The sequence below is a fragment of the Rhinolophus sinicus genome, chromosome 15 (assembly GCF_057876585.1).
Source record: "Rhinolophus sinicus isolate RSI-liver-muscle chromosome 15, RSI-T2T, whole genome shotgun sequence".
In the NCBI taxonomy this organism is placed as follows: Eukaryota; Metazoa; Chordata; class Mammalia; order Chiroptera; family Rhinolophidae; genus Rhinolophus; species Rhinolophus sinicus.
In genome coordinates this window covers 46,836,908-46,861,759 of record NC_142515.1, presented here as the reverse complement: position 1 = coordinate 46,861,759, position 24,852 = coordinate 46,836,908, and the positions used below count along the sequence as shown (strand labels likewise).

Sequence of the window (24,852 nt, the reverse complement as noted above, 5' to 3'; positions counted from 1 at the left end):
TTGTATGTTTATCTTTTTAATATTTATTTTTATATGAAGAATGATATAGGGATTGAATAAATTTTTTCTCTGACTAGTCAGTTGTGCCAACATTATTTACTCAATAATTTTCCTTCTCCCTGATTTTAAGTACCACTTCTATCATATAATATAATACTAAGTTGAGTGAACTTATTTAAGATGTAAGGATGTATGTAGTGATATTTAGCAACAAAGGTGTTCATTGTAGTTTTGGTTATCATACAAATGATCTTTATCAAAATATAATTTAAATATGTAGCAATAGAAGAGTGGTTAAAAAAATCCATATATCAGAATTCTACACATCCATTAATATATTTTTTTTGTAGAATTGTATTTATTGACAAAGAAAGGTGTTTACATAAGTAGAAAGCAAATTATAAAAATGAATTGTTGGTTTTCAATATGTTGGTTTTTAAAAAGTAAATACATATATAAACATTCATAGAAAAAAATCTGCAAGGTTATAAACCAACGTATTGACAATTTTTTATTTCTGCTAATGGAAATAAGACCATTGGAAAGTGATGTATCAAAGTCTTGATTGTAGTGTTTGTCATAGGATTTCCAGGATTTCAGATAACTTTTTTTGGCTATTACTTTAGTTATGGTATGCCATACCCTATGGTGATGCCAAGTTTCTGTAACCAATATTCTGTACCATCCCTTGGTGGGTATTAGCAGTGGCAAAGAGAGAGGTATGGGTGGCTAGAGTATCTAGATTATTTGTCCTTTGAGTGAATAGGCCCCTGCTATTTAGTGTGCACAGTTAAGCATTCTAGTAGTTCTAAAGCCCTTGAGGTCTCCACATATGGTATGCGGAGAGGAATTTGGTCAGATGTTGAGCAAGTATGCCCCAAAGATAACAAAAACCTGTGGATAGAGGTTGGAGACACTATGGCCATAGATAATCATCTTACTGGTTGTTGAGATAATAGGATTTGTCTTAGATGACTGGTCTTAGGAACTTTCCAGATGATACCTTAGACTCTGAAACCAGTGTCTTTTCGGCCTGATATTTTTCTATCTAGATTTATGGTGTCCAATCTGACCTACCTTATCCATAGTTTTTCCTTATCCAATGCTTATTTATGTTTTCTTGATTTCGGCTGGCTGATCCATTTTAACTTGATTGAGTCTCCTTGCGCCCTGGAAGGTGAAGATATTCTGCTCTTTGTATTGAACTGTAGTTGTAAAATGGGGGAAGAGGAAAACTCTTACCGCTACTTGTGGTAAGACTTGCTGATTTCCCTTATTTGCATTTGGAGGGCTATGTTTGGCCTTCCTGTAAAGCAGGACTGGTAGAATAGTAAGGAGGAGATGTGTGATAGAAAAAGGGTTTGAATGGGAGACTAGCTTTATGAATTGAAACATCCCAGTCACCTCCTGGGTGATATATATGTAATTCTGATTATTAGTAGCAAACTGAGTTCCTACTCTTACATATTCCTCTCCAATAATCCTGACTGGGCCTCTCTTTTATTTGAATTCTTGAGCACTGTTGAGCATGAGAAGAGATTGGGTGTGGAGGAATTTTGTAAAAACAGGAGACAAATGATTTAGTTCTCAAAGGAATTAGTTAAAAAATGAATAGCTTCAAAAAAAATAGACTGGAAGAATAACAATTGCTAACACTTAGATACAATATTTACTATGTGTCAATGATTATTCTAAGCATTTACATATATGAACTCAATCTTTTAAAATCCTAATTTAGGTGACTATTATGATGTCTGTTTTATAGATAATGAGACTGAAACCCAGGTTAAGTAACTTGCTCAGGGTCACACAGCTACTTAGTGATAGAGTCTGATTTGAACTCAAGCAGGCTCACTCTGGAGTCCATACTCTTAACTCCTTTTGACTGACCAATTTTGACTGTACGTCAGAAATAGTTTAAAAATAAAAATAAATTAGCTGAAATGAGAAAAGCTACCAAACCAAAAAAATAATGGTAGTGCTGGATTACTTGACAGATAGGCAATGCACGTGCTTAGGTCCCCAGCAAAGCAGGGAAATTTGATATTTTTAAAAAACATTGAACTTAGTCATTGTGAGGAAAATCAAACTTGGTTGGATATCCTCAAACTTACTTTACAGTGTTGTATTGTTTTTAGTTTAAAAAATGCAAGATGTCATAATCTTCCCCGTATTTAGGGCTTCTAAAAGTCTAAATCCAGCCCTATATAGGGCTTCATAATTTTATACTTAGAGTGAAGGGTAAAATGTGATTATTAGAAGACTATTTCTCACCTCCCTCTCATTCTAAATATAAACATTTAAAATCATTAAACAGTTTTCAAGATTTATCGGAGTGCAAATTTATTAGGAAGCATCTCCCTACATTCTAAATGACATTTAAATCATTGAATTGCTTTTAGGAATATTGAACAGCAACCTAGGAGAGAAAAAAAACAACTTGGTAATTTTTACATCCTTATTAAAAGGTTTTGTTTTTCTTTAGGAAGATTTGATTGATAGCTCAAAATTAAATTAAGTGTAACATATAAAAACATGGGGAAATAAACTGGCTGCAAGTTACAGAACTAGATCATGAGTTTAGCAGTTCAGCAATCATTGGCATTATTTTTACCATTCTCTGATGTACAGTTAGGTTATGCTAATTATTCAGCCTGACTCATGGTCCTGCAATTTTAAATGTAATGCCTCCTTTACCTCTACAGATTTCTGGATGTACTCATTTTCTACCAATTTTTCATTTTGACCATTTAGTTAATTCCCAGTTATTTCATGTTAAGCTACTTGAAGACAGTAAGACAACAAGAAGGCTTGGAACATGTGAGAAGGAAAAAAGAAATAAATGTTGTCAGAGAGAGCAAATAAATGGAAGAGGCAAGACCAAAGTGATCCAGATTAGGGAATAGAAAAAAAAAGGGAGTTGTACAAGTACAGAAGTTGTAAAAATGAGATGGGTAGTGATGATTTGAGAAAATCCTAGCAAAATCTGATGTTTAACCAAATAGTGTCAGCATCATCAAGCCTTAAAATGGTCAGCCTTTGATTCTCTTCTATATTTGTTAAACTCCCTTAATATGAATCATTTCAACAAAGATGAAAGTAGTTTATAGATAATATCTCTTTTTTTTAAATTTCTTTGTAAAATCTTCAGCACAAGCTGCAAAAAAAATTAAGCCAAACTACAAAATATGATGTTTTATAAATATCTGCATAATGTATTTGCTGTGACTTAAATGTAATGTTAGTGCCAAACCTTGTCTCAGGAACACTACGTTTGTACTGTATTAGTTTAGATTTGGCTTAAAAGAAGCCGTTTGGAAATGTCACTGTCTTGACTGTCTGGTTTTTATACCAATAGGTTTATATACCAAGATATGGCTGGTTAATATACCAATAGGTAGAAAACAAATATGTTAAATAGTTTGAAAACAAATAGCTCAGATGAAGAGTTCACAATCAAATTGGTTGAAATGGGGAACTGACACTTCTAATCACTGGACTGATGGAATTTCTGAATTAAAAATTTAAGTTTAGTAAGTTTAAAAAGGAAATGTTTAACAACAAAAAAATTATAAGGAAGGCAACATGTATGAGCCAGAAAACAGTTTCAAATCCTACTGTGTGATACAGAAACTACTATGGGAATTTGGTCAAGTTGGTTAACTATTTTGTAAAAATAGAAATAGTAATATCCACCTTGCAGGATTTTTGGTGGTATTTGTGAAGACTAGAGGTGATATTTGTAAGTTACTGGTATGGTGTGTGAAACCCAGCCAGTCAAAAGAGCCAGTGCCCACCCATGTGTGCAGTGAGTCAGTGAGAACTGATGCCTGGGGTTTACAATGGAGAAAGATTGGCTTTTTTATTTTGAATGGTGCCACCCAGGAGATCAGGAAAGCTAAGGCTGCTCAAAAGTCCTAACTCCTGATGGTTTACAGATAAGAGGATTTATAGAACAAAAATCATGAGTAAGGGGTTTGGGTTGTCATCGCCTTGTGGGATTTGTGGAGATGGTAGGGTGGGGAGATGATGGAATGGTCATGGGGTGGTTGTTTACTTTGAGGGATGAAAACGATCTTAACAATGCCAGTCAGTAGGTTATCTTGGTGTGCAGAGGTGGAAGCTATTCACAAACAATGAGTAAGAATCTATTGTATGCTATTATTTCTGCTGTCTCTGTTATTTATCTACTCCCTCCGCCCATCCTGCAAACTAACAGACCCTACGCTAAGTAATTTCCGTGATAGTTAACAGGGTGCTTCCGGACTTCCTTATGGCTGTGAGTCCAAACTAGCTCACAAACATTTTGTATTGAATATGTTTTTCTGGGGTTATTAATTATCTGGCTTCATGTGCTTGGCACGTAGTAGACAGTTTATTGCTATGCGCAAACTAAAAATAAAGAAGGTTTAAACTATCACTTACAGCTAAGCCACAGATAAGCTAATCATAAATCAGCCTTTCTTCGCATGAGTTTAACCTGTTCTGACCACCATTAGGCTAATCTTGATCCAAAGTATTGCTTATATTAATATTTAAAATTAAATTGCATTGCTTAACATGTTATTTAAACTGACTTTCTGCTCATTGTCTAAGGGAATTGAGTTTTTGTCATTCTCAAGAGAGAACTAAAGGTTGGTTGCATGTGTTTGCATTAATCATTACCTGTATATTAGCTGTGTAAGTTTTTAGCTCAGAGAAAGGGTTATAGTCACCCAGATAAAGATGCCATGAAAGATACCTAGATCATAACATCAAAAATATTCTCATCCAATTCATACATAGAGGAATGGCAACCTGATTTAGACTTCGGGAAAGCTGCAGAAGGAATCTGAAAATCAGTATGGAGTTAGGTCTGGGCTGATAAAAATTGATGCAAAATTACAGTAGCATTTGCTAAGTAACTGGGGTAAGATATGTCAGGTAAACTAAATAAAATCAAACAAATACTAAATAAAAATTTTAAACTAAAAAGTTAAATTAGGTCAAGAATATGGAAATCACCAAAAGAAAAAAAAAAGAGTATGGAAATCACTTTAAATTGCCACTTTTATTTATGGTATTTTGCCGTGTATAATGCACACTTTTTGTCCCAATTTGTGAGGGAATAATAAGGATGTGCATTATACATGGGTAGTACTAATTCCATATATATATATAAATGATTTTAATTCTTTTATTCATGCTTATGAATTAAAAGTGTAACTCTAGAAATCAATAACGATATCCATATGCAAAATAATATCCTGGACTACAACAATCCGTTTTGTTGAACTTATGGTGAACTTGCAATGACAAAGAGTTCTAGGCCTGGTATGATGCGTAAATATCATAAATTTTTTACTGGTACATAAAATTTCTTGTACCTTGTATCTGTTCTTGTATTTTGTAATTATTTGTTACATAAAATTTCTTGTGCCATAATATGTTAAAAAATAAATGCTAAAATTCCTTTATAATACAAAAAAAAACAAGTACCTAAATGCAAATAAATAAAATTTTGAACTGAAAAATTAAAACAAAAAAATTTTTTCCCCTGAAACTTTGGGCCAAAAACGTGGGTGCACATTATACTTGGCAAAATACAGTAACTGTTTTGAATCAAAGTTATGGCAAAAAATTATATTTTCATTTGGTAAGACTAATAAAAGATGCAATTATCATGTTAAAAATACAGTACTAAAAGTATACATAGGGGGAAAAAAGTCATGACAGTCCCTCAAGCTCCTTTCCAACATGGGCTCAGCAGAATAGCTCTTGCAAAGAAGGGTGACAAGAAGGGCCGTTCTGCCAGCCATGAGGTAGTGAACAGAGAATACAGAATTGACATTCACAAGTGCATCCATGATGTAGGCTTCAAGAAATGTGCCCTTGGGTGCTCATAGAGTCCAGAAATTTGCCATGAGGGAGATTGGAAACTCCAGATGTGTGCATTGATACCAGGCTCAACAAAGCTGTCTGAGCCAAAGAAATAAAGAATGTCTCCTTGTGCACACGTGTATGTGTGCATTTGTCCAGAAAACATAATGAAGATGAAGATTCACCAAACAAGCAATATATGTTGGTTACCTATGTACCAATAGGTAACCACATTCAAAAATCTGTCACCACTGGGGCGGCCGGATGACTCAGTTGGTTAGAATGCGAAATCTCAACAAGTTTGCCAGTTCAGTTCCCACATGGGATGGTGGGCTGTGCCCCCTGCAACTAAAGATTGAAAACAGCATGGGGGCCGGCCCGGTGGCTCAGGCGGTTGGAGCTCCATACTCCTGACTCCGAGGGCTGCCGGTTCGATTCCCACGTGGGCCTGTGGGCTCTCAACCACAAGGTTGCCGGTTCAACTTGGGTCCCGCGGGGGATGGTGGGCGGCGCCCCCTGCAACTGGGGTTGAACATGGCACCTTGAGCTGGGCTGCCGCTGAGCTCCCGGATGGCTCAGTTGGTTGGGGCGCGTCCTCTCATCCACAAGGTTGCCGGTTCAACTCCTCGACTCCCGCAAGGGATGGTGGGCTTCGCCCCCTGCAACTAGCAATGGCGGCTGGGCTTGGAGCTGAGCTGCACCCTCCATGGCTAGGACTGAAAGGACAACAACTTGAAGCTGAATTGCACCCTCCACAGCTGGGATTGAGAGGACAACAACTTGACTTGCGGGAGGTCCTGGAAGTACACACTGTTCCCCCAAAGAAGGTCCTGTTCCCCTTCCTCAATGAAATCTTAAAAAAAAAAAAGAAAACAGCAACTGGACTTGGAGCTGAGCTGCGCCCTCCACAACTAGATTGAAGGACGACTTAGAGCTGATGGGCCCTGGAGAAACACACTGTTCCCCAGTATTCCCCAATTAAAAAAACAAAAATCTGTCACCACTTTCAAAAATCTACTGTCATTGTGGAGAGAACTGACCGCTGATTGTCAAATAAATTTATACAATCACCACTAAAAAAGAAAAGGAAACTCACATGAGGAACAAGCCAGAATGTTTTTTGCCCATCAAATGCTCGGAAAATTATCAAATATTCTAATTGTCTAATAATTATGTAATACTTCCAAGAAGTCAGAGTAATAGGTCTTTTATTCTAATGGATGATATAAATTGGCACAATCATTCTGGAGAGCAATTTCTATTAAAAGCCTTGCCCTTTGACCTATTAGTTCTATCTTAATGAATTTATCCATAATGGAAATGATGCAAAGATAGTTATAAGGATATTTACCAAAGCATTGTTTGCTATTACAATATGTAGCAAATAACGGAGATAACCCAAATGTCTAACAAAATTATTTTAATAAATTACAGTATCTCTGGGTAATGTTTTCCTCACATGGAAAGATTATTCATAATATAAAGTAGAAAAAATTGACTACAAAATAGAATTACGTTATTATAATTTTTAAGTGTGTGTGTGCTTGTGTGTGTTTATATGTATGTAAATGCACATGTGTAAAAGGTTTGGAATATATATTTAGGTGAATATTAATAGAGGATGAGTATATGTTTAATTTTTTGTATGTTTTCTAGTTTTTCTACATTGAACATATATTTCTTTGATACCTTATAAAAATAGATTTTTTTAATTTAAAAAATAGCTGGATAGTTTATGGAATTTGAAATAATGATGAAAATGTAGAATTTTATATTAAATTTACTTATGAGGAGATTTTTATCACTAAGACAATTGTTTCTATGACCTTGGACATTTATATTTTTATGTTTAGTGAATAACATATTTACCTAAATTCTAAAAGAAAATAATGATAGTGCTTTGTCATTTAAAAAATGCCTTTATTTTTATAAGATTTTAAGATTAGAGAAAATAAGTAAAATGTCAGATATCTGGCCTAGTGCTATGAAGATAATTTTTCCTTCTGATATCTTACCTTGAAATATACCTACAAGTAACAATAAAAAAAATACTCATGGTCCACTTACACTGTACTCTTTTGGTGCTAACAATATAACTTCACAATGAGAAGAACTTGAAAAGATTTTACAAACTGATCCTTTACTTACAAGGTTGTTTTCAACAGATGATATTATGATATCATTGTATCAGTAATATCAGCTTTGATTTCATTGGGTTTTCATCATTGCTATAATTTGAGAGCACAATTAATGCTAGGAAAGCTATATATGTGTGTGTGTGTGTACACACACACACACACAGACGTTTTAGTATACCTCTTTCATATAATGATATATATGATGTTATATAATGACAGAAAAGAGATATATATGAGTCAAAATTTCTCATATATTTAAATTTTGACTGTTTTTCAGGTATGACAGCAGTTATCTGTACTTACCCTCTTGACATGGTTAGAGTACGCCTCGCATTCCAGGTGAAAGGGGAACACACTTATACAGGAATTATTCATGCATTCAAAACAATTTATGCAAAGGTACACATTTACTTTTCTTATCTATAACATGTTCTTTTTTACTTAGGAAAATATGTTGAATGTTATCTAAATAGTTATTTTTATTTATAGTTAATTGATATTAATAATAATTATGAAAACACAACTGTGTTTTAAGGTGGACCCCAGAATAATATTTTCATTATAATGTATGCTTTTGTTCTTTGATGTTTATCATAATGAACACAATGTAATCTACTTTTTCTTCACTGAAAAGGAAGGTGGTTTCCTCGGATTTTATAGAGGCCTGATGCCTACTATATTAGGAATGGCTCCATATGCAGGTATGTTTCAAATTTGGCAAAATCTTGTTTTTTTTGTTTTTTTCTAAGGATGATTTTTAAAGTTCAACATTTTATGAGTATATTTAAGTCCCTAATCCTTCGGAATTCTTTTCTTCCTTAAGGGTAACCATTTGACCCAGCACTATTTATTAAGTAGTCCATTCTATCCCCAATGATCTGCAGTGCTGCTTCTTAAAACACTAATAGAGTACAGTTTTATAATAAATCTTTATATGTGGTAAGACAAGTCCCTTGACCTTATGCTTGTTTTTTTCAGGAATGGAAGGACCATAGATATTTTGCTGTTTCACACACTAGAATCAGTTTATGATGTTGCACAAGAATCCTTGTTAGGATTTTGAATGAAATTTTGCACAGTTCTTAGATATTTTTGCTAAATATAGTAGTAAACACCTTATAAGCTTTGTTGTATCTTTTAGAAAATGACTTTCAGTTTATTGCTTGACATAATTTTTATGTGATCTTATAACTGGCTGTTACTCTACTTGTTGATTATTATACCAACCACCATGTTACTGTAGATTTTTTGGGCTTTCTGTGTGGGCAAATCAGATCTTGTGCAAGTAATATTATTTTTCTTATACTTTTAAAATTTGTTTATCTTATCTTACTGTACTAGTTAAGGACCTATAGTAGAGCAGTGAATAGAAATGATGATCCTGGGCGTTTTGGCTCATTACTGATTTTAACGGGAATGTTTCTAGTACTTCTTCATTTAGCATAATGTTTATGGTAGTATGTATCAGTCATCAGGTTGAGGAAGTTTTGATCAGAATGTTTATCTTAACTGGTGTTGAATTTTACCAGATACCCTTTTTTGCATTTACTGAGGTGATCATGTAGTTCTCTCCTTTAATCTGTTAATATGATGAATGACATTAATAGATGTTCTAATGTGAACCCAAATTGGTTATGATATAATGATCTTTTTATATCCTGTTTTTAGAAGTTTTATATCTATATGCATAAGTGAGATTAGCTTGTAATTTTCTTGTAATATCCTTGTATGGCTTGAGTACCTCCGTCTCATAGAATGAGTTTAAGGGTTTTTCTTCATTTTCCATCCTCAGGAAGAATCTGCATAGGATGATTAGAATTAGCTGTTTCTTGAAAGTTTTCATTGTGGGATGATTTTTAAATACTGGTTTAATTTCTTGAATGATTGTAGGGTCATTCACATGTCCATGAATCATTTTTGGTAATTCATACCTTTCTTTACCATTTTGAACTTGACTGTTTTGTGTTTATTTTCAATTTTTTGGCAAACGGTCTTCCTTATTTCTTCATATTTTTTCACATCTGTTCTATCTATAGTCATGTTCCCTTTTCAATTTCTATTTATCAGTTATTAGATTTTGTGAAGAATAAGTTTTAGCTTTTTTCTTTTCTCTACCTTTTTTCCCCATTTCATTGATTTTTGTTCATATCTTTATTATCTCCCTCGTTCTCTGGGTTTATTCTTATTCTTCAGGTGGATGCTTACTTTATTAATTTTCAACCTTTGTTTTTTTTCCCCTAATGTAAGCATTTTGTTTTGTCTAAATACTGGTTTAGCTACATCCCATGAGTTTGTTATTTTGCTTAGTTGTTTTTACTGAAAATTTGGAAATTTTTAAACATTCCAAAGTAGACAATAGTGTAATGAACCACCATGCTTCAACAGTGATCAACTCATGACCAATCAATCTTGTTTTATGTAACCCCTAATTACTCCCTCCACCCTCATTCCAAATTGTTTTAAAGCATATCCGTTATGTCATCTACAATATATCTATATTCAGCTCTCTATGCTTTTTTAAAAGAATGACGACATGCCATCTGAAACTTTTAAAAAAATTCTGAGTATCATCTAATCATTGTTCAAATCCACCTCCTCCACATCTCATAATTATTTTTTGGCCAGACCCAAGTTGATATTTGCCTGGTATATCTCTTTTTGTCCTTTTATTTTTCTACTTTTTCGTGTCTTTATGTTTAAGGTATTTCTTTTGTAATCATCATATAGCTTCTTTTTAACCTAGTCTGTGAAATATTTAATTGTCAATTAGTCCACTTCATGATTATTGTGATTGATGTATTTGGACTTGTTTCTATACCACACTATTTGATTTCTATTTGTTGCTTTTTATGTTTCTTTTTATTCCTTTCTTGTTTGCTTATTGTGCTGAATCCTTACCCCCTTACTCTTTGTAAATAAATATACATTTTTTTTGACTCCTCTGATGCTTAGTAGTCTTTAATTATGAGCTCATTACTTGATCTTAATCTTTGAGGTTGAGACCCAGTGATTCCTTCTTCATAGGCCTAATGATGTAGGATCCATCTCAATGACTCTGCTGCTACTGGCATCAATATGTAGAGACATTCCACCTTTCTCATAGGCCCATAACTCCCACGTGGGCCCCAGCTTATATTTTTGGTAGGTGGTGGTGCTTTGGATTCTTGGAGACTTTCTCATTCTTTTTGCAAGCCCAGTAATGGATATACCATTTATCCCCGAAAATAAGACCTAGCCGGATCAGCCACTCTAATGAATCTTTTGGAGCAAAAATTAATATAAGACCCAGTCTTATTTTACTATAACATAAGCCTGGGTATAATATAATATAATATAATATAATATAATATAATATAATATACTATAAATAATATAATATAATACTGGGTCTTATATTAATTTTTGCTCTAAAAGATGCATTAGAGCTGATTGTCTGGCTAGGTCTTGTTTTCGGGGAAACACGGTAGTCATTCTGCAATGACGAAGTCTCTCAGAATACTGCCATTATGCTGGAAGCAAAATTCTTTACTATTTTGCTATATTTTCTTCTCTTTCTTTTTTTGTTTTTGTAATTAGTTTTCAGTGAAAAAAACTTTTAACATAGTAATAGTATATTTGTATAATTTTGTTTCTTCCCCCCATTTTCCAAATATTTTAAAAATGTTTTTGAATACTCTTCACAAACATCATTTTTATTGATTGTGTCATCATATTTCATTACATACAATTCCACATCATTTAGATAATTCTGATTTTTTTTCTACTTATGTTTAATTTGCTATGAATTCCTTGTCATGAGCTTTTTTTTGTATTCAGATGAAGTCCTTAGAATAGATTTCCTATATATAAAAGTGTATTAGTAGTCCAAAAGTATACATCGTCATTTCACAATACTCTTAGATTATAAGAATTTTGTATAAAGAATAAACGCATATATTGAGGTATTATCCTAGACTGAATTTTTGTTAGTTGCTTATTTGTTGTTAGACATCAAGTATCTTTTTAAATATGTTTTTAAATTTTAGTAGAAATCAAAATATCTTGAGTAATGCTTAGGTGATAGGAATGCTTGAATTCTATTTTTGATTTTATTAATGTACAACTTTAATGGGTCTGTTATAAAATCATGTAAATGTTAAACAAGCACCAACTGCATATTACCAATATTACCAATATGTGCATCGTGAGCCAATATGAACATTTCTCTCAAGGAAGAGTCACAACTCTTCCATGAAGACAAAATTAGACACTGAGTTAAAATAACATGCTTTGTCACTTCTGAATTTTTTGCCTCTATCTTTATCATCATTATTATTGTAAGTAGAAGTCATATTTACTTGTAATTTCAATCATGAATTTAATTTTTATTCATGTTAACTTTGGAAAACTGTTTAATTCTATTCATATATAAGGTGGTATTATACTCATTACTACCTCTGTTCAGGGAACTGAACTATTTACTAGTGTGTAAAAACCAATGCTGTAAATTTTTATAGGTGGTAATTTTGTTGTCGTTAGGTTAGTGATAGACATTAATTAAATCTTTTAATTTTAGATTAGGCCAAACATCAGGAAACAGGAAATGCATCATTAGTTCCTTGAGTTAATTGGTTATTATGTAAGAATGGTGTCTTTTCACAGCTCATGTTCTGTTAAGCATCATGGTGAATTTATATTTTGTTTTTCAGGTGTTTCATTTTTTACTTTTGGTACCTTAAAGAGTGTTGGGCTTTCCCATGCTCCTACCCTTCTTGGCAGACCTTCATCAGACAATCCTAATGTCTTAGTTTTGAAAACTCACATAAACTTACTTTGTGGTGGTGTTGCTGGAGCAATAGCACAGACAATATCGTAAGTCTCTTCATCAACTTACTTCAGTCAAATTACAGTTGCCCAATCCTGATTTTCAGCATTGGTTAATCGTTTTATTTTTTCTAATAGATTATTAAAACACAGGATCTCTTGCTAAATATAAGCATTAATTTCATACATTTTTTTCAGATGTGCCTACACTTTTAGCATATTGTAAATAATTATGGGTCAAATTGACTTAATTAGTTTGAACCCACCCAATTTCCTGTGGATTCATTTAAAAGAAAGAGAAAAGACAGAAAGCTAGAAAGAAACACTAAATATATTCTTCATCCATAATTTCTCATGAATTTGCCTATGTGAAGTTTCTGAAATTTGAGCCATTTAACTGTTTGTGTGTGTAAGGAGGCACAACTTCTCTTGCACTAAAATCTTGATGGCCTGCTTTGTGTCAGACAGGGTAATAAGTATTGAGAAGTTCACTGAAGGAAAAACAAAGTTACTGCCTCAAGAAGCCTATACTCTTAATAAGACAGTAGCAATAAAATGGAGTTATATATTAATTTAAGTGCTAGTGGAAACAGATAAAGGTATTACTATATTGTAGTTGGAAAGGTGCTTCAAAGCATTTCTGTAGACCAAGAGAGATTGAGTAGATGAGATAAAAAGAGGCTGGAATAATAAGAAGCAGGAACTTTTCAGGAATAGAAAGAAGAAAAACTTTCTGTGACTGAGGAGCATTCTGTAAAACGGGAAAACAAAAGGAAGTCGTAGTGTCATAAACTCAAAAAGTAGTAGTGTCAGACTCAAAGCAGAGTGTCCAATAAAAGTCAAAGTAAGATCAGTACTGAAAAGTAAGGTGTTCATTGGATTTTACAATTAAGGATTTTTCACCTTTGTGAAAGCAGATTCGGTTTACTTGTGTGTGGGAGCAGGTCATACTTGATTGAAGGTAAAGAAGAAAGTATATGTGTGGTTTACTTTTGGAAACCTAGCTGTGGAACCTTGTTTATTTGCAAGAGACACGATCACCTCTAGCTATTCTGATTCTCTTTGATTTTACTGCCTCTTTTCTTTGTTAGGTCCAACTTAGATCCTTAAAAATCTGCCTCTCTTTCCTACTTTTTTTCTTAACCTATATTCTACACCCATTGACTCTTGACAGAGCCAATGCCTCCTTCTCAGATCTTTTATGCTCTTTCCAATTGCTCTAGTTCCTTGATTTTTGTAACAGTGCCCTCTCTTGGTGATCATGGTCCCCAACCTTACCTTTTTAGGTACCTTGCTGGTTCCTGTCCTCCTTTTCCTACCTACTATGTGTGCCAATTTTTTAAGGCCCTGCCAGACTTTAGTCCTCAGCTCTTCCCTTAAATATCTAGAGTAACTCATCTAACTTTATGGTCTCAACGGTCACCTCGGTACTGATAACCAGTTCTATTTAAATCTCTGTTATTGACTCACCATTACATGTCTAGCAAGCTCTTGGTTGTTTCTACTTGGACTTCTGCCATCAGTGCGAACTATAATTCAGATACTCCTTTCTTGTCTTCCTTTTCGTGACAATCCTCAGCTCCCAACTTTCTTATGTGTTATTGATAACCATTAATCTTCTAGTCCTGATAATACCTTGAAATCATTTTTCACATTTTACCTGTCTAAATAGTCACTGTCTTATCATTTTTTACTTCAGAACATTGCCTACAATGCTATTTTCTTTCTTCCTCATTGTGATTTCCCTAGTTCTGATCCTGTACCTTGTCTTCTTACATTCTCTCCTTCCTACTGATTAATTCCTTCTAACCACATACACCTGTTCCTGCTTGGAAGCTGAATCTTTCAGGTTGAGGTTTTGGTCTATTTATCCCCACGAAGTTTTCTCCTCTTCTCACTCCCCGTTAAGAAATAAATCCTGAAGATGCTATTGAGGTACATAGGGAGCTTCAACTATTGGTAATGTTATTTCTTGAGCTATTTGGTTGGTACATGGGTTTGTTTTTTTTAATTATAACTATTTCATAGTAAATTTAAATGTATATAAAGTATATATTTATGTCATGTATCACTTATGTATATATTGAAGAGCTTTGAATAGGAAAGTAGAAAGCAGCTTTGTGACACTGGAGAATGTCTCTAAGACTCAATTTTCTTACCTTAATGTTGGGATAACAGTACATACATACTTCGTGCAATTGTTTTGAAGACGGAATGAGATAATGTGCATAAATTGTTTACACAGGACCTAACGGAAGTAGTCAGTATTAGCAAAATAAAAGTAATTTTAAAAAGTCACCTGGGATCCCACTCCTAAAAGAGATTACTTTTGTATACTTCATTTCAGGCAATCTTTACGTAGAATCTCCTCTGTCCTCTAAATGCAGTTAACTGTATTATTAATTTTCGCCCATAAGGAAAAAATTTTTGTTGGTCTATGGGATAGAGGGGGACTTGGTGAATACTCTGAGGGTAGTGGTTCTCAACTGGGCGTGATTTTGTTCCAGTGGACATTTATTAATGTCTGGAGACATTTTTGGTTGTCACCACTGGGGGTGCACTACTGGCATCTAGTGGGTAGATGCCAGGGATGCACCTAAACATCCTACAATGCACAGGACAGCCCCCCACAACTGAAGTATCTAACCCAAATTTGAAAAACCCTATTTTAGGGTTACAACCATGAGAAGCACCCAGTTTGTTTCTTCAGGGAGTGGCACTTAATTTAGCCTTGAGTAACAGCTTGATATTGTGATGATAGGAGAGAAGAATCATCTAATATAAGAGAACCACATAAGCAAAGGCCTGGAGACCTCTGTATTGTATTTAATTTTATTCATGTGATGTGCCTATACCCGACTCCCACATTAGACAAAACAATAAGAGAATAAGAACACATTATTTCTTAGCTTATATATTGGGCTTTGTATGCAGTAATAGTTGCGTAGAAAACTAATCATTTTTAAGTCCTGCCTTTTCCCTCTTTTAGCTACCCATTTGATGTAACTCGCCGGCGAATGCAATTAGGAACTGTTCTTCCAGAATTTGAAAAGTGCCTGTAAGTTCTCCCTTTGTCATTGTTCATTTAGTTAGGGAATGTAATGTTTAAAGTAAGCAAGGAGATAGGACTGTGGTCTCACTGGTAGACTAGAGCTTCCATTTTATCTCCCATAGTTTAATTTGGTAACTTTATAAGGTTTTAATCAGGTCCCAGTCATCCCATTAAAAAAAGTTGGACTTTAGAGCAGCTCTGTTAAATAGGAATGGAATGTGAGCCATGCATATAATTTAAAATTTTCTGGTAGTCACATGAAAAAAAATATGTAAAAAGGAAACACGAAATTAAAAAAAAATTTATTTAACCTAATATATCTAAAATATTATTACTTCATTATTTCAATATTTTACATCCTTTTTTTATACTAAGCATTTGAAACCCAGGGTGTATTTTATATTCACAGCATATCTCAATATGGACTTGCCACAGTTCAAGTGCTCGTGAGCCATGCTCTAGAGTTATCTATAATCTATAGAGATTTAGAATCATTTTGTTTGGTTAGCGATGTGTTTGTCCCTCAGGGTAAGAGCAAAATGTTTGTTCAGGAACTTGAATTTTCTGTCATCCAAAAGATTTTTTGAAGATTTCAGTCCAGATTGCCTATTGAAAAGGAAAGGCAAACCCCAGAATGTTGGTTTGAAAAGAAAGAAAACACCGTTCAAAACAAGAAATTGTTTGCTGCTGAAATCTGATACTCCTTTAAAGCTTTAGTTCTGTAATCATCTGCTAGTTATAGTATAGTACCTGAGCTGAAATGAAAGCTTAAAGGACAACTGCTCATCCAGCCTTTAAAAAGACTACATCAAAGGGTGGCAGATTAGCTCAGTTGGTTAGAGTGTGGTGCTAATAACACCAAGGTTGCTGGTTTGATCCCCGGTATGGGCTACTGTGAGCTGCTCCCTCCTTAAAAAAAAAAAAGAAAGAAAAAAAAAGACTACGTCAATATGTCAGATACTGTTATGAAATAGTGTTGCCAGTAAATGTCACAGACATGGTACAAACAAAATATATTGTATTAATGAGCTCCACAGTTCTATGCATAATGCTTGTACAAGTTTGGAATGAATTGCTGTTTTATTGTGAATTTTTAGCTTGTTTTAGCACTTGCCTTCCAAAAGCTATTCAAGGTGGTATTTTAGGTTCTTTTAAAAATGCTATTGTGGATCTTGAAATTGTCCCTTTACGAGTGGGCCTAAAAGTTTCATCATTTAACCACTGTCTTTCAGTACCATGCGGGAGACTCTGAAGTATGTCTATGGACACCATGGAATTCGCAAAGGATTATATCGCGGTTTATCTCTGAATTACATTCGCTGCATTCCCTCTCAAGCAGTGGCTTTTACAACGTATGAACTTATGAAGCAGTTTTTTCACCTCAACTGAAAAAATAATTGTGATTTCCTTAATAAATTCTCAGAGGCAGAAATATTACATTAATTTTGGGGAGCACGTTACTTGAATGGGGATATTTACTCTGTCACAGAAACCACTGGTATTTTAGTACTTGATTTTTTTATTCATCACAAGTCAAAAGTGCTTACTATACTTTTTGATGCCTAAAGTTATACCGTAGAACACTGAAAATAAATTCCTAAACTGATGCTGGCTAATCAGTTAGGTTATTTGAAACCATTTTAAAGTGTCATTTGGAAGTGGAACTAACTTAAATGGAATTCAGGAGGTTGCCATTAGCTTTATCATGCTGGTCCAAGCTTTTAATTGTAATCATGATTTCCAAAGACTCTAATATTGGTTATTATTATTATTATTATTATTATTATTATTATTATTATATACAGGCTTGGTTGTACTGCAGCAGAATGATGAGAAGTGAATTTTTAAGTTGTATAAACCATAGCTTAGAAGCCAGCATGGAGGTATTCTTACTATTTTCTCTTCTCATAATTCTGCTCCACTGGGTAAAAGGACAAACATGTTTCCCTTCATTTTTTCAGAAATAAATGTTGTATTTAAAAAGTGGTCATGTAGAGACTCAACCATAAATGAAGAATTTTCGAGTATTGCTCAAATGTTATTACCAAGTACTACAACTGATTTAAATAGTTTAAAAGTCAATGTATTTTCCAATGGCAGTGATAATAAATACTATCTTGCTCCCAAAACAGATTAGCATTATAGATTTTGTTTTGTTAAATGATTTGGTGTATACTAGAAAATTTATTATGTGGACTGTGAAATATCTATTAATATAGATGTGAATGTCAAAGAATGTTTCTAAGGTCATGATACATCAACTAGTTCTTCCATGTAAAATAATTTTAGTGCAATATAAACTTAAGTAGAAATGTAAAAATGATTTGAATTGCTCTCCTTTATATTAAAATAGTCTAAAATGTAAGAATTCAAGTTGTGTTTAGAGTACTTTTTATGTTTTATTGTAAGCATGACAGAAATGGGAGGGGAACAGTTAGTTTTGTCCTCAGAAATAACAATTTGTAGATTTGATGTGATTTTAAAGATATTATAAAACCAAGTTGAAAGTCTTTTTTTCTGCTTCAATTTTTATTTTTTTTGCCTAAAAGATTTCTCCTCATACCTTGGTAAAACATTCGATGAACTGGTTTCATTTTCAAAGTCTTTATTTTAAAATAAATATGTATCTTTGTATGATTTATAAGTGTACTTGCAGGTAGAAATACATGTGTTCCTAAAACTATTTTGTATATTTTCATTTCCCGATTACACTGTAACTAAATATTGTTATCAAATCTCAAGAGAATTTAAATGTATAAAATAAGTATGTCACTTATGTTATCAATAAAAAGGACTGCGAATATTTTTTTAAACAAAAATTTGCATTCTATGTCTTTTATAGAATACGTAGGATAATAAAAATAAATTTTTTTCATATTTTAACAATATTTCTCTCTTTTAACTAGTTACATTATTGAAGCACAAGCATTAAACATAAGCAATCAGAATGGAAGAATATTTAAAATAATGACTATTTATATCTGATTTATTTCAGATTGATGACCCAAGTGCATCTTGCCAGGTTTTCTTCCATTTGAAGATTGACTGTTTCTGTTTTGATATCCATTATCATTATCCACAGTACTTTTTCTTCCTTTAGGTGGTTACAGCCCTCAGATCTATAGAATGGGACAGTCATCTGGTCTAGGGATTGATAAGGGAGATACCACTCCTAGCTCTGAATGGTTGTCTGCATGGAGGTGGAAAGGTTAGTGGGTATGTATGATAATATTTTACCCCATCTTCCACAAGGGTATTCGTTATCTATTTATTCAGCACCCGTTGTGTGCCAGGCATAATGTCAGCATTATGAGGGCCTTACCTTGGGAGGTCTGTTAGCTGACTTACTATCTGATTTGGATGCTCAATAACAGCTAACACTGGGTATTTCTCTAATAGAGTATGTACCACACTTTGGGGTGACTGCCTGTTTACCTTTGTCCCTTCAATTGGTTCTCTCAAGGGTAGAGCCATGCCTTCATCCCTGCCAAGGATCACGGTGGCGGGGGGCACCATAATTGGTACTCAGTGATAACTGATGGGAAGAAGGAAGGCTTGGTCCCTGTTTTTGGAGACCTTTATTCTAGTAGGGAGAAATGAGGCATAAATAGTTTATGGAAAGAGCAATTTAGAAAGAAAATGATTTGGTTTGTTTCACAGAAATGTCTTGTTGCTAATTTCAGCCAGGAAGAATGACAAATAATAAAACTTATGAATAATGCATTGTCTGGCAGAGTTGGGCCAATGATATATGAGATACTTGTATAGGAACTGTACACTTTACACAGTTGCTCACATCCATTCTTTGAATACCACACACTGTGTTAGGCACTAGAAATTAATGACAAATAATAAGTCATGCATATTTCCTGAGGACTTACTAAGTTCCATGCCCTGTTTTAAGCACTTTTGATGCCTTAACTATCTCTACAACAATACTATAAGATAGGTACTATTTAATATTCCTTTAATACAGATGGGATAATCAAGGCCCAGGGAGATCAAGTAACTTGTCCAAGATCACACAGAAAACCGTGGATCTAGAATTCAAATTCAGCCAGTCTGAATCTATAGCCTAGTCTACTAGCTATGACGCTATACTTCAACACAGTACTACACAGTAGTATCTTGCTCAAATAAAACTCTAATTAATATCAATAAATTTGAACATGTTCAATAAACATAAACCAATCAATAATATGACTACAGTTTGTGGAAATGCTTATTAAAGAAGTAAATAGATTACATGATAGAAAATAACGTGGGATATAAAGATCAGAGAGTTACTTTAGAATGGTCAAGAAAAAAACTTTTTGATATGCAGAACTTTTTAACTGAAATATGGAGGATAAAAAGGAAACAGCCATACAAAGAGTCGTGGGGGAAGGATGGTGTAGGTAAAGAGAACAGCACATACAAAAACCCTGAAATAGGAAAAAGTTTGGCTTGATGTAGGAAATATGAGAAGGCCAGTGTGAATGAAACATTGTGAGTGAAGGAGTAGCAACAAATGGGATTGGAGAAGTACACAAAGGCCAAATGGTGTAGGTTCTAAAAGATATGGTAATCATTTTGTCTTTTATTCTAAATGAAAAGAAAGCCCTTGAGATTTTCAGCAGGGGGATAAAATTGTCTGATTATATTTTTTACAAGAAGCACTTTGCTTTGCCAACAACAGTTGCAGTTAAAATAAAAATGGACAAAAAAAAAAAAAGACTCTAGAGAAAATAACCCCCAAACTTGGTTCTTTGAAAAGATCAACAAAATTGGTAAGCCCTAGCTAGACTGATAACTGAAAAACAAAGAACATAAATAACCATTATCAAGAATGAAAAACAAGGTGGCTGGTTAGCTCAGTTGGTTAGAGCATGGTGCTCTTAACAAGGTTGCCGGTTTGATCCCCACAGGGGACACTGTGAGCTGCACCCTCCACAACTCGATTGAAACAACTACTTGACTTGGAGCTGATGGGTCCTGGAAAAAAACACTTAAAATTAAAATAAATAAAAGTTTTAAAAAAAAGAACGAAAAAGAAGACATCACTGTGGATCCTATGGGTATTAAAAAGAAAAGGGATTTCTAAATAACTCTTTGCCAAGGAATTTGACAACTTAGTATGAGATGGACAGATGTCTTGAAACTCACAACCAAAGCTGACATACGGTAGATGAAACAGATAATCTGCTTAGGCAATTAAAGAAATTGAATTTATCAAAATCCTTCTGCAAAGGAAACTCCAGGCTCACATGGTGAATTCTATTGAACATCTAAGAAAGAAACAATCTTATACAAACTTTTAGAAATTAGAAGACAGCATTTCCCAACTCATTTTATGATGCCAGCATAACCTTCATACTCAAACCTGACAAATTTTTTTTTTGTTGTTGTTACAAAAAGGAAAACTACAGACCAGAAACCTCCCAGAACAAAGATGGAAAAATCCTCAGCATAATAGCAAATCAAATCCAGCAATATATAAAAAAACTTAAAAAAAAAAAAAGAAAAAGATTTTATTGGGGAAGGGGAACAGGACTTTATTGGGGAACAGTGTGTGCTTCCAGGCCTTTTTTCCAAGTCATGTTGTCCTTTCAATCTTAGTTGTGGAGGTTGCCGTTCTGCTTCAAGTTGTTGTCCTTTCAGTCTTAGTTGTGAAGGGCGCAGCTCAGGTCCAGGTCCAGTTGCCATTTCTAGTTGCGGGGGCACAGCCCACCATCCCTTGCAGGAGTTGAACCGGCAACCTTGTGGTTGAGAAGATGCACTCCAACCAACTGAGCCATCCAGGAGCTCAGCGGCAGCTCAGCTCAAGGTGCCGTGTTCAATTTTAGTTGCAGGGGGCACTGCCCACCATCCCTTGCGGGAGTCGAGGAATCGAACTGGCAACCTTGTGGTTGAGAGCCCACTGGCCCATGTGGGAATCAAACCGGCAGCCTTCAGAGTTAGGAGCACGGAGCGCCAACCACCTGAGCCACCGGGCCGGCCCTAAAAAACTTTTTATATCATGACCAAGTTGGGTTTATCCTAGGAATGCCAACTCATTTAACCATCTAAATTCAATAGTGTAATTTCCCATAATAACAGAATAAAGAAGGAAAAACCATGCCCTTCAATCAATGCACAAAGAAGCACTTGGTAAAATTCAACATTGATTCATTATAAAAACTAATCACATTAGAAGATACCTTCCTAAATCTGATAAAGGGTATTTTGTCAGATTATATTTTCCAATACTACTTCCTATTCACATGCTCTTCTCATGTATCATTGACACTCACCCCAAGAGGTAGAGACTGTGTTCCCTCCCCTTGAATCTGGCTGAGTGGGCCTATGATTACTGTGGAAGTGATGCTAAGTGACTTCTGAAGTTATAACTTTGAAACAGCTTCCATCTGGTCTTTTGGAATCCAGCCACCATGCTGTGAGGAAGCCAAGCAGCCCCTGAAGAGGAACTGACAGCCAGCATGAACTTGCCGGCCATTTCAGTAAGCTATTTTCAAAGTGGATCCTCCACCTTTCAGCTGATGCTTTCCCCAAATTGAAAATTCATAAGCTGAAAAAGGATTGTTTTAAGTCACTAAATTTTGGAGGTTTATTTTTGTTTTACACATACCATTAGATAACCATAACAGGTATCTAAGAAAACCTACAGCTAGCATCATATTTAATGGTGAAATATTCAATGCTTTCCCACTAAGATCAGGGAGAAAGTAAGGATGCCCTGTGTCACAACTGCTGTTTAATCAATGAACTTAGGTAAGAAAATGAAATTTAAAAAGTAAGGATCAGAAAGGAAGAAGTAAAACTGCCTCTATTCACAGATGATGCAATTATTTATGTAGAAAGTCTTAATGAGTCTACAAAACAGCTACTAGAAATTATAAGTGGGGGCCGGCCCGGTGGCTCAGGTGGTTAGAGCTCCATGCTCCTAACTCCGAAGGCGGCCGGTTCGATTCCCACATGGGCCAGTGAGCTCTCAACCACAAGGTTGCCAGTTCAATTCCTCGAGTCCCGCAAGGGATGGTGGGCAGCGCCCCTGCAACTAAAATTGAACACGGCACCTTGAGCCGAGCTGCTGCTGAGCTCCCGGATGGCTCAGTTGTTGGTTGGAGCGTATCCTCTCAACCACAAGGTTGCCGGTTCGACTCCCGCAAGGGATCGTGGGCTGCGCCCCCTGCAACTAGCAACGGCAACTGGACCTGGACTTGAGCTGCGCCCTTCACAACTAAGACTGAAAGAACAACAACTTGAAGCTGAACAGAACCCTCCACAACTAAAATTGATAGGACAACAACTTGACTTGGAGAAAAGTCCTGGAAGTGCACACTGTTCCCCAATAAAGTCCTGTTCCCCTTCCCCAATAAAATATTTAAAAAAAAAATTATAAGTGAATTTAGCAAGGTTTCAGGATATAAGGTAAATGTGAAAAATTACATTTTTATGTATTAGCAGGAAGCAATTGGAAAATAATTTTAAAACGATTTTATCTATAGTAGTGTCAGAAAATATTAAATACTTAAATTTAACCAAAAATGTGTAAGAGCTCTACACTGGCAATTACAAAATGTTGCTTAGAGACATTAGAGAAGATCTATATAAATGGAGAAATAAACCATGAATTAGAAGATCCACGATGGCGGAGTAAACACCGTTCCTGTTTCCTTCTGTGAACGTATTAACATTACCACTAAATATAGAACAATCAACCTTGAGAACCATCTGAAATCTGGCTGAACAGAAGTTTTATAACTAAGGATATAAAGAAGTCACGTTGAGACTGGTAAGAGGGGTGGAGACGCAAACTGGGCTGGTCCCAAATCTCCATGTGGTGGTGGAAAATAGGGAGGGATATGTTGGCTGTGGAGGTTCTTCTCAGAGAAGTGAAGGACCCCATCCCCATTCCAGGCTCCCTAGCCCAGAGTACTGGTGCCAGGAAGAGGAGTCCCCCTAACATCCGTCTGTGAAAAATAGTGAGGATTCCAACCATCCCGGTGGACAGAAGGCTGTGGGAAACCCAGATGTCCTCTTAAATGGCCCACACACAGATTCACTCACTCGCAGGCACTCACCTTGGGCTCCAACGGAGGGACAGTGACTCAGGGGGTGTTAGAGGCATATGGGGCGCACACTGAGGTGTGTGGCTTTAAGGCCAGGGCTGGAGGACATTTCCCATGTGGGGTCCTCCTCCCATACAGCCAGGCAGGTGGCTGCCATCTTTAATATATTGAACCCGCCCCCTATGCTTATGGACAAATCTGAATCTGATTGGTCCGGTGAACTCTGGCGCTCTGCCCTGCTGACTCAGTGGGACCCTGCCCTACTCAACTCCCCCAATGCTAGAGGCACTTTCTTGGTGAGCAGCCAGCTCCTTCCGCATTGCAAAACAGAGTCCATGGGCCCCAGGTGGGTGACAACCATCGATAGAAGAATGGATAAAGAGGAGGTGGTACATATATAAAAATGGAGTACTGCTGTGCCATGGAAGGGACTGGGTTCTTGCCATCTGCAGTGACATGGATGGACCTGAAGGGTATTGTGCTGAGTGGAGTATGTCAGACAGAGAAAGACAGATGCTGTGTGATTTCTCTTATATGTGGAATCTAACGAACAAAATAAACAAATCAGAAACAAACTCATAGATACAGAGAATATTTTGATGGTTGCCAGATGGGTGGGGGTTTGGTTGAAAAATGGGAAGGTATTAAGAGGTGCAAATTGGTTGTTAAAAGTAGTCATGGGGATGTAAAGTACAACATAGGGACTATAGTTAATAATATGGTAATAGCTATGTATAGTTCCAGGTGGGTAATAGACTAGTCAGGGAGATAACTTCCTAAATTATATAAATTGTAACCACTATGCTGTACCCCTGAAATTGATATCACTTTGAATCCTAAGAACCCCTTGGAATCACAAGGAATAAACTACTGATTTATGTAAAATGGGTGAATCTCAAAAACATTACACTGAATGAAAGAAGCTAGATACAAAATAGTACGTACCATA

The 24,852-nt window shown here is 35.2% G+C and overlaps 1 protein-coding gene across 1 annotated transcript in view; it reads left to right on the top strand.

Moving 5' to 3' along the window:
- Positions 1–18,671, top strand: part of SLC25A16 (solute carrier family 25 member 16) — a 29,388-nt gene extending 10,717 nt beyond the window's left edge. Inside the window, exons 5-9 of the mRNA XM_019731893.3 lie at positions 8,275–8,396; positions 8,632–8,698; positions 12,686–12,848; positions 15,790–15,858; positions 17,085–18,671. Of these exons, the coding sequence (XP_019587452.3) occupies positions 8,275–8,396; positions 8,632–8,698; positions 12,686–12,848; positions 15,790–15,858; positions 17,085–17,241 (578 nt within the window). The 3' untranslated portion in view covers positions 17,242–18,671. The remainder of the gene's footprint in view (positions 1–8,274; positions 8,397–8,631; positions 8,699–12,685; positions 12,849–15,789; positions 15,859–17,084) is intronic.
- The last annotated feature ends 6,181 nt before the right edge of the window (positions 18,672–24,852 follow it).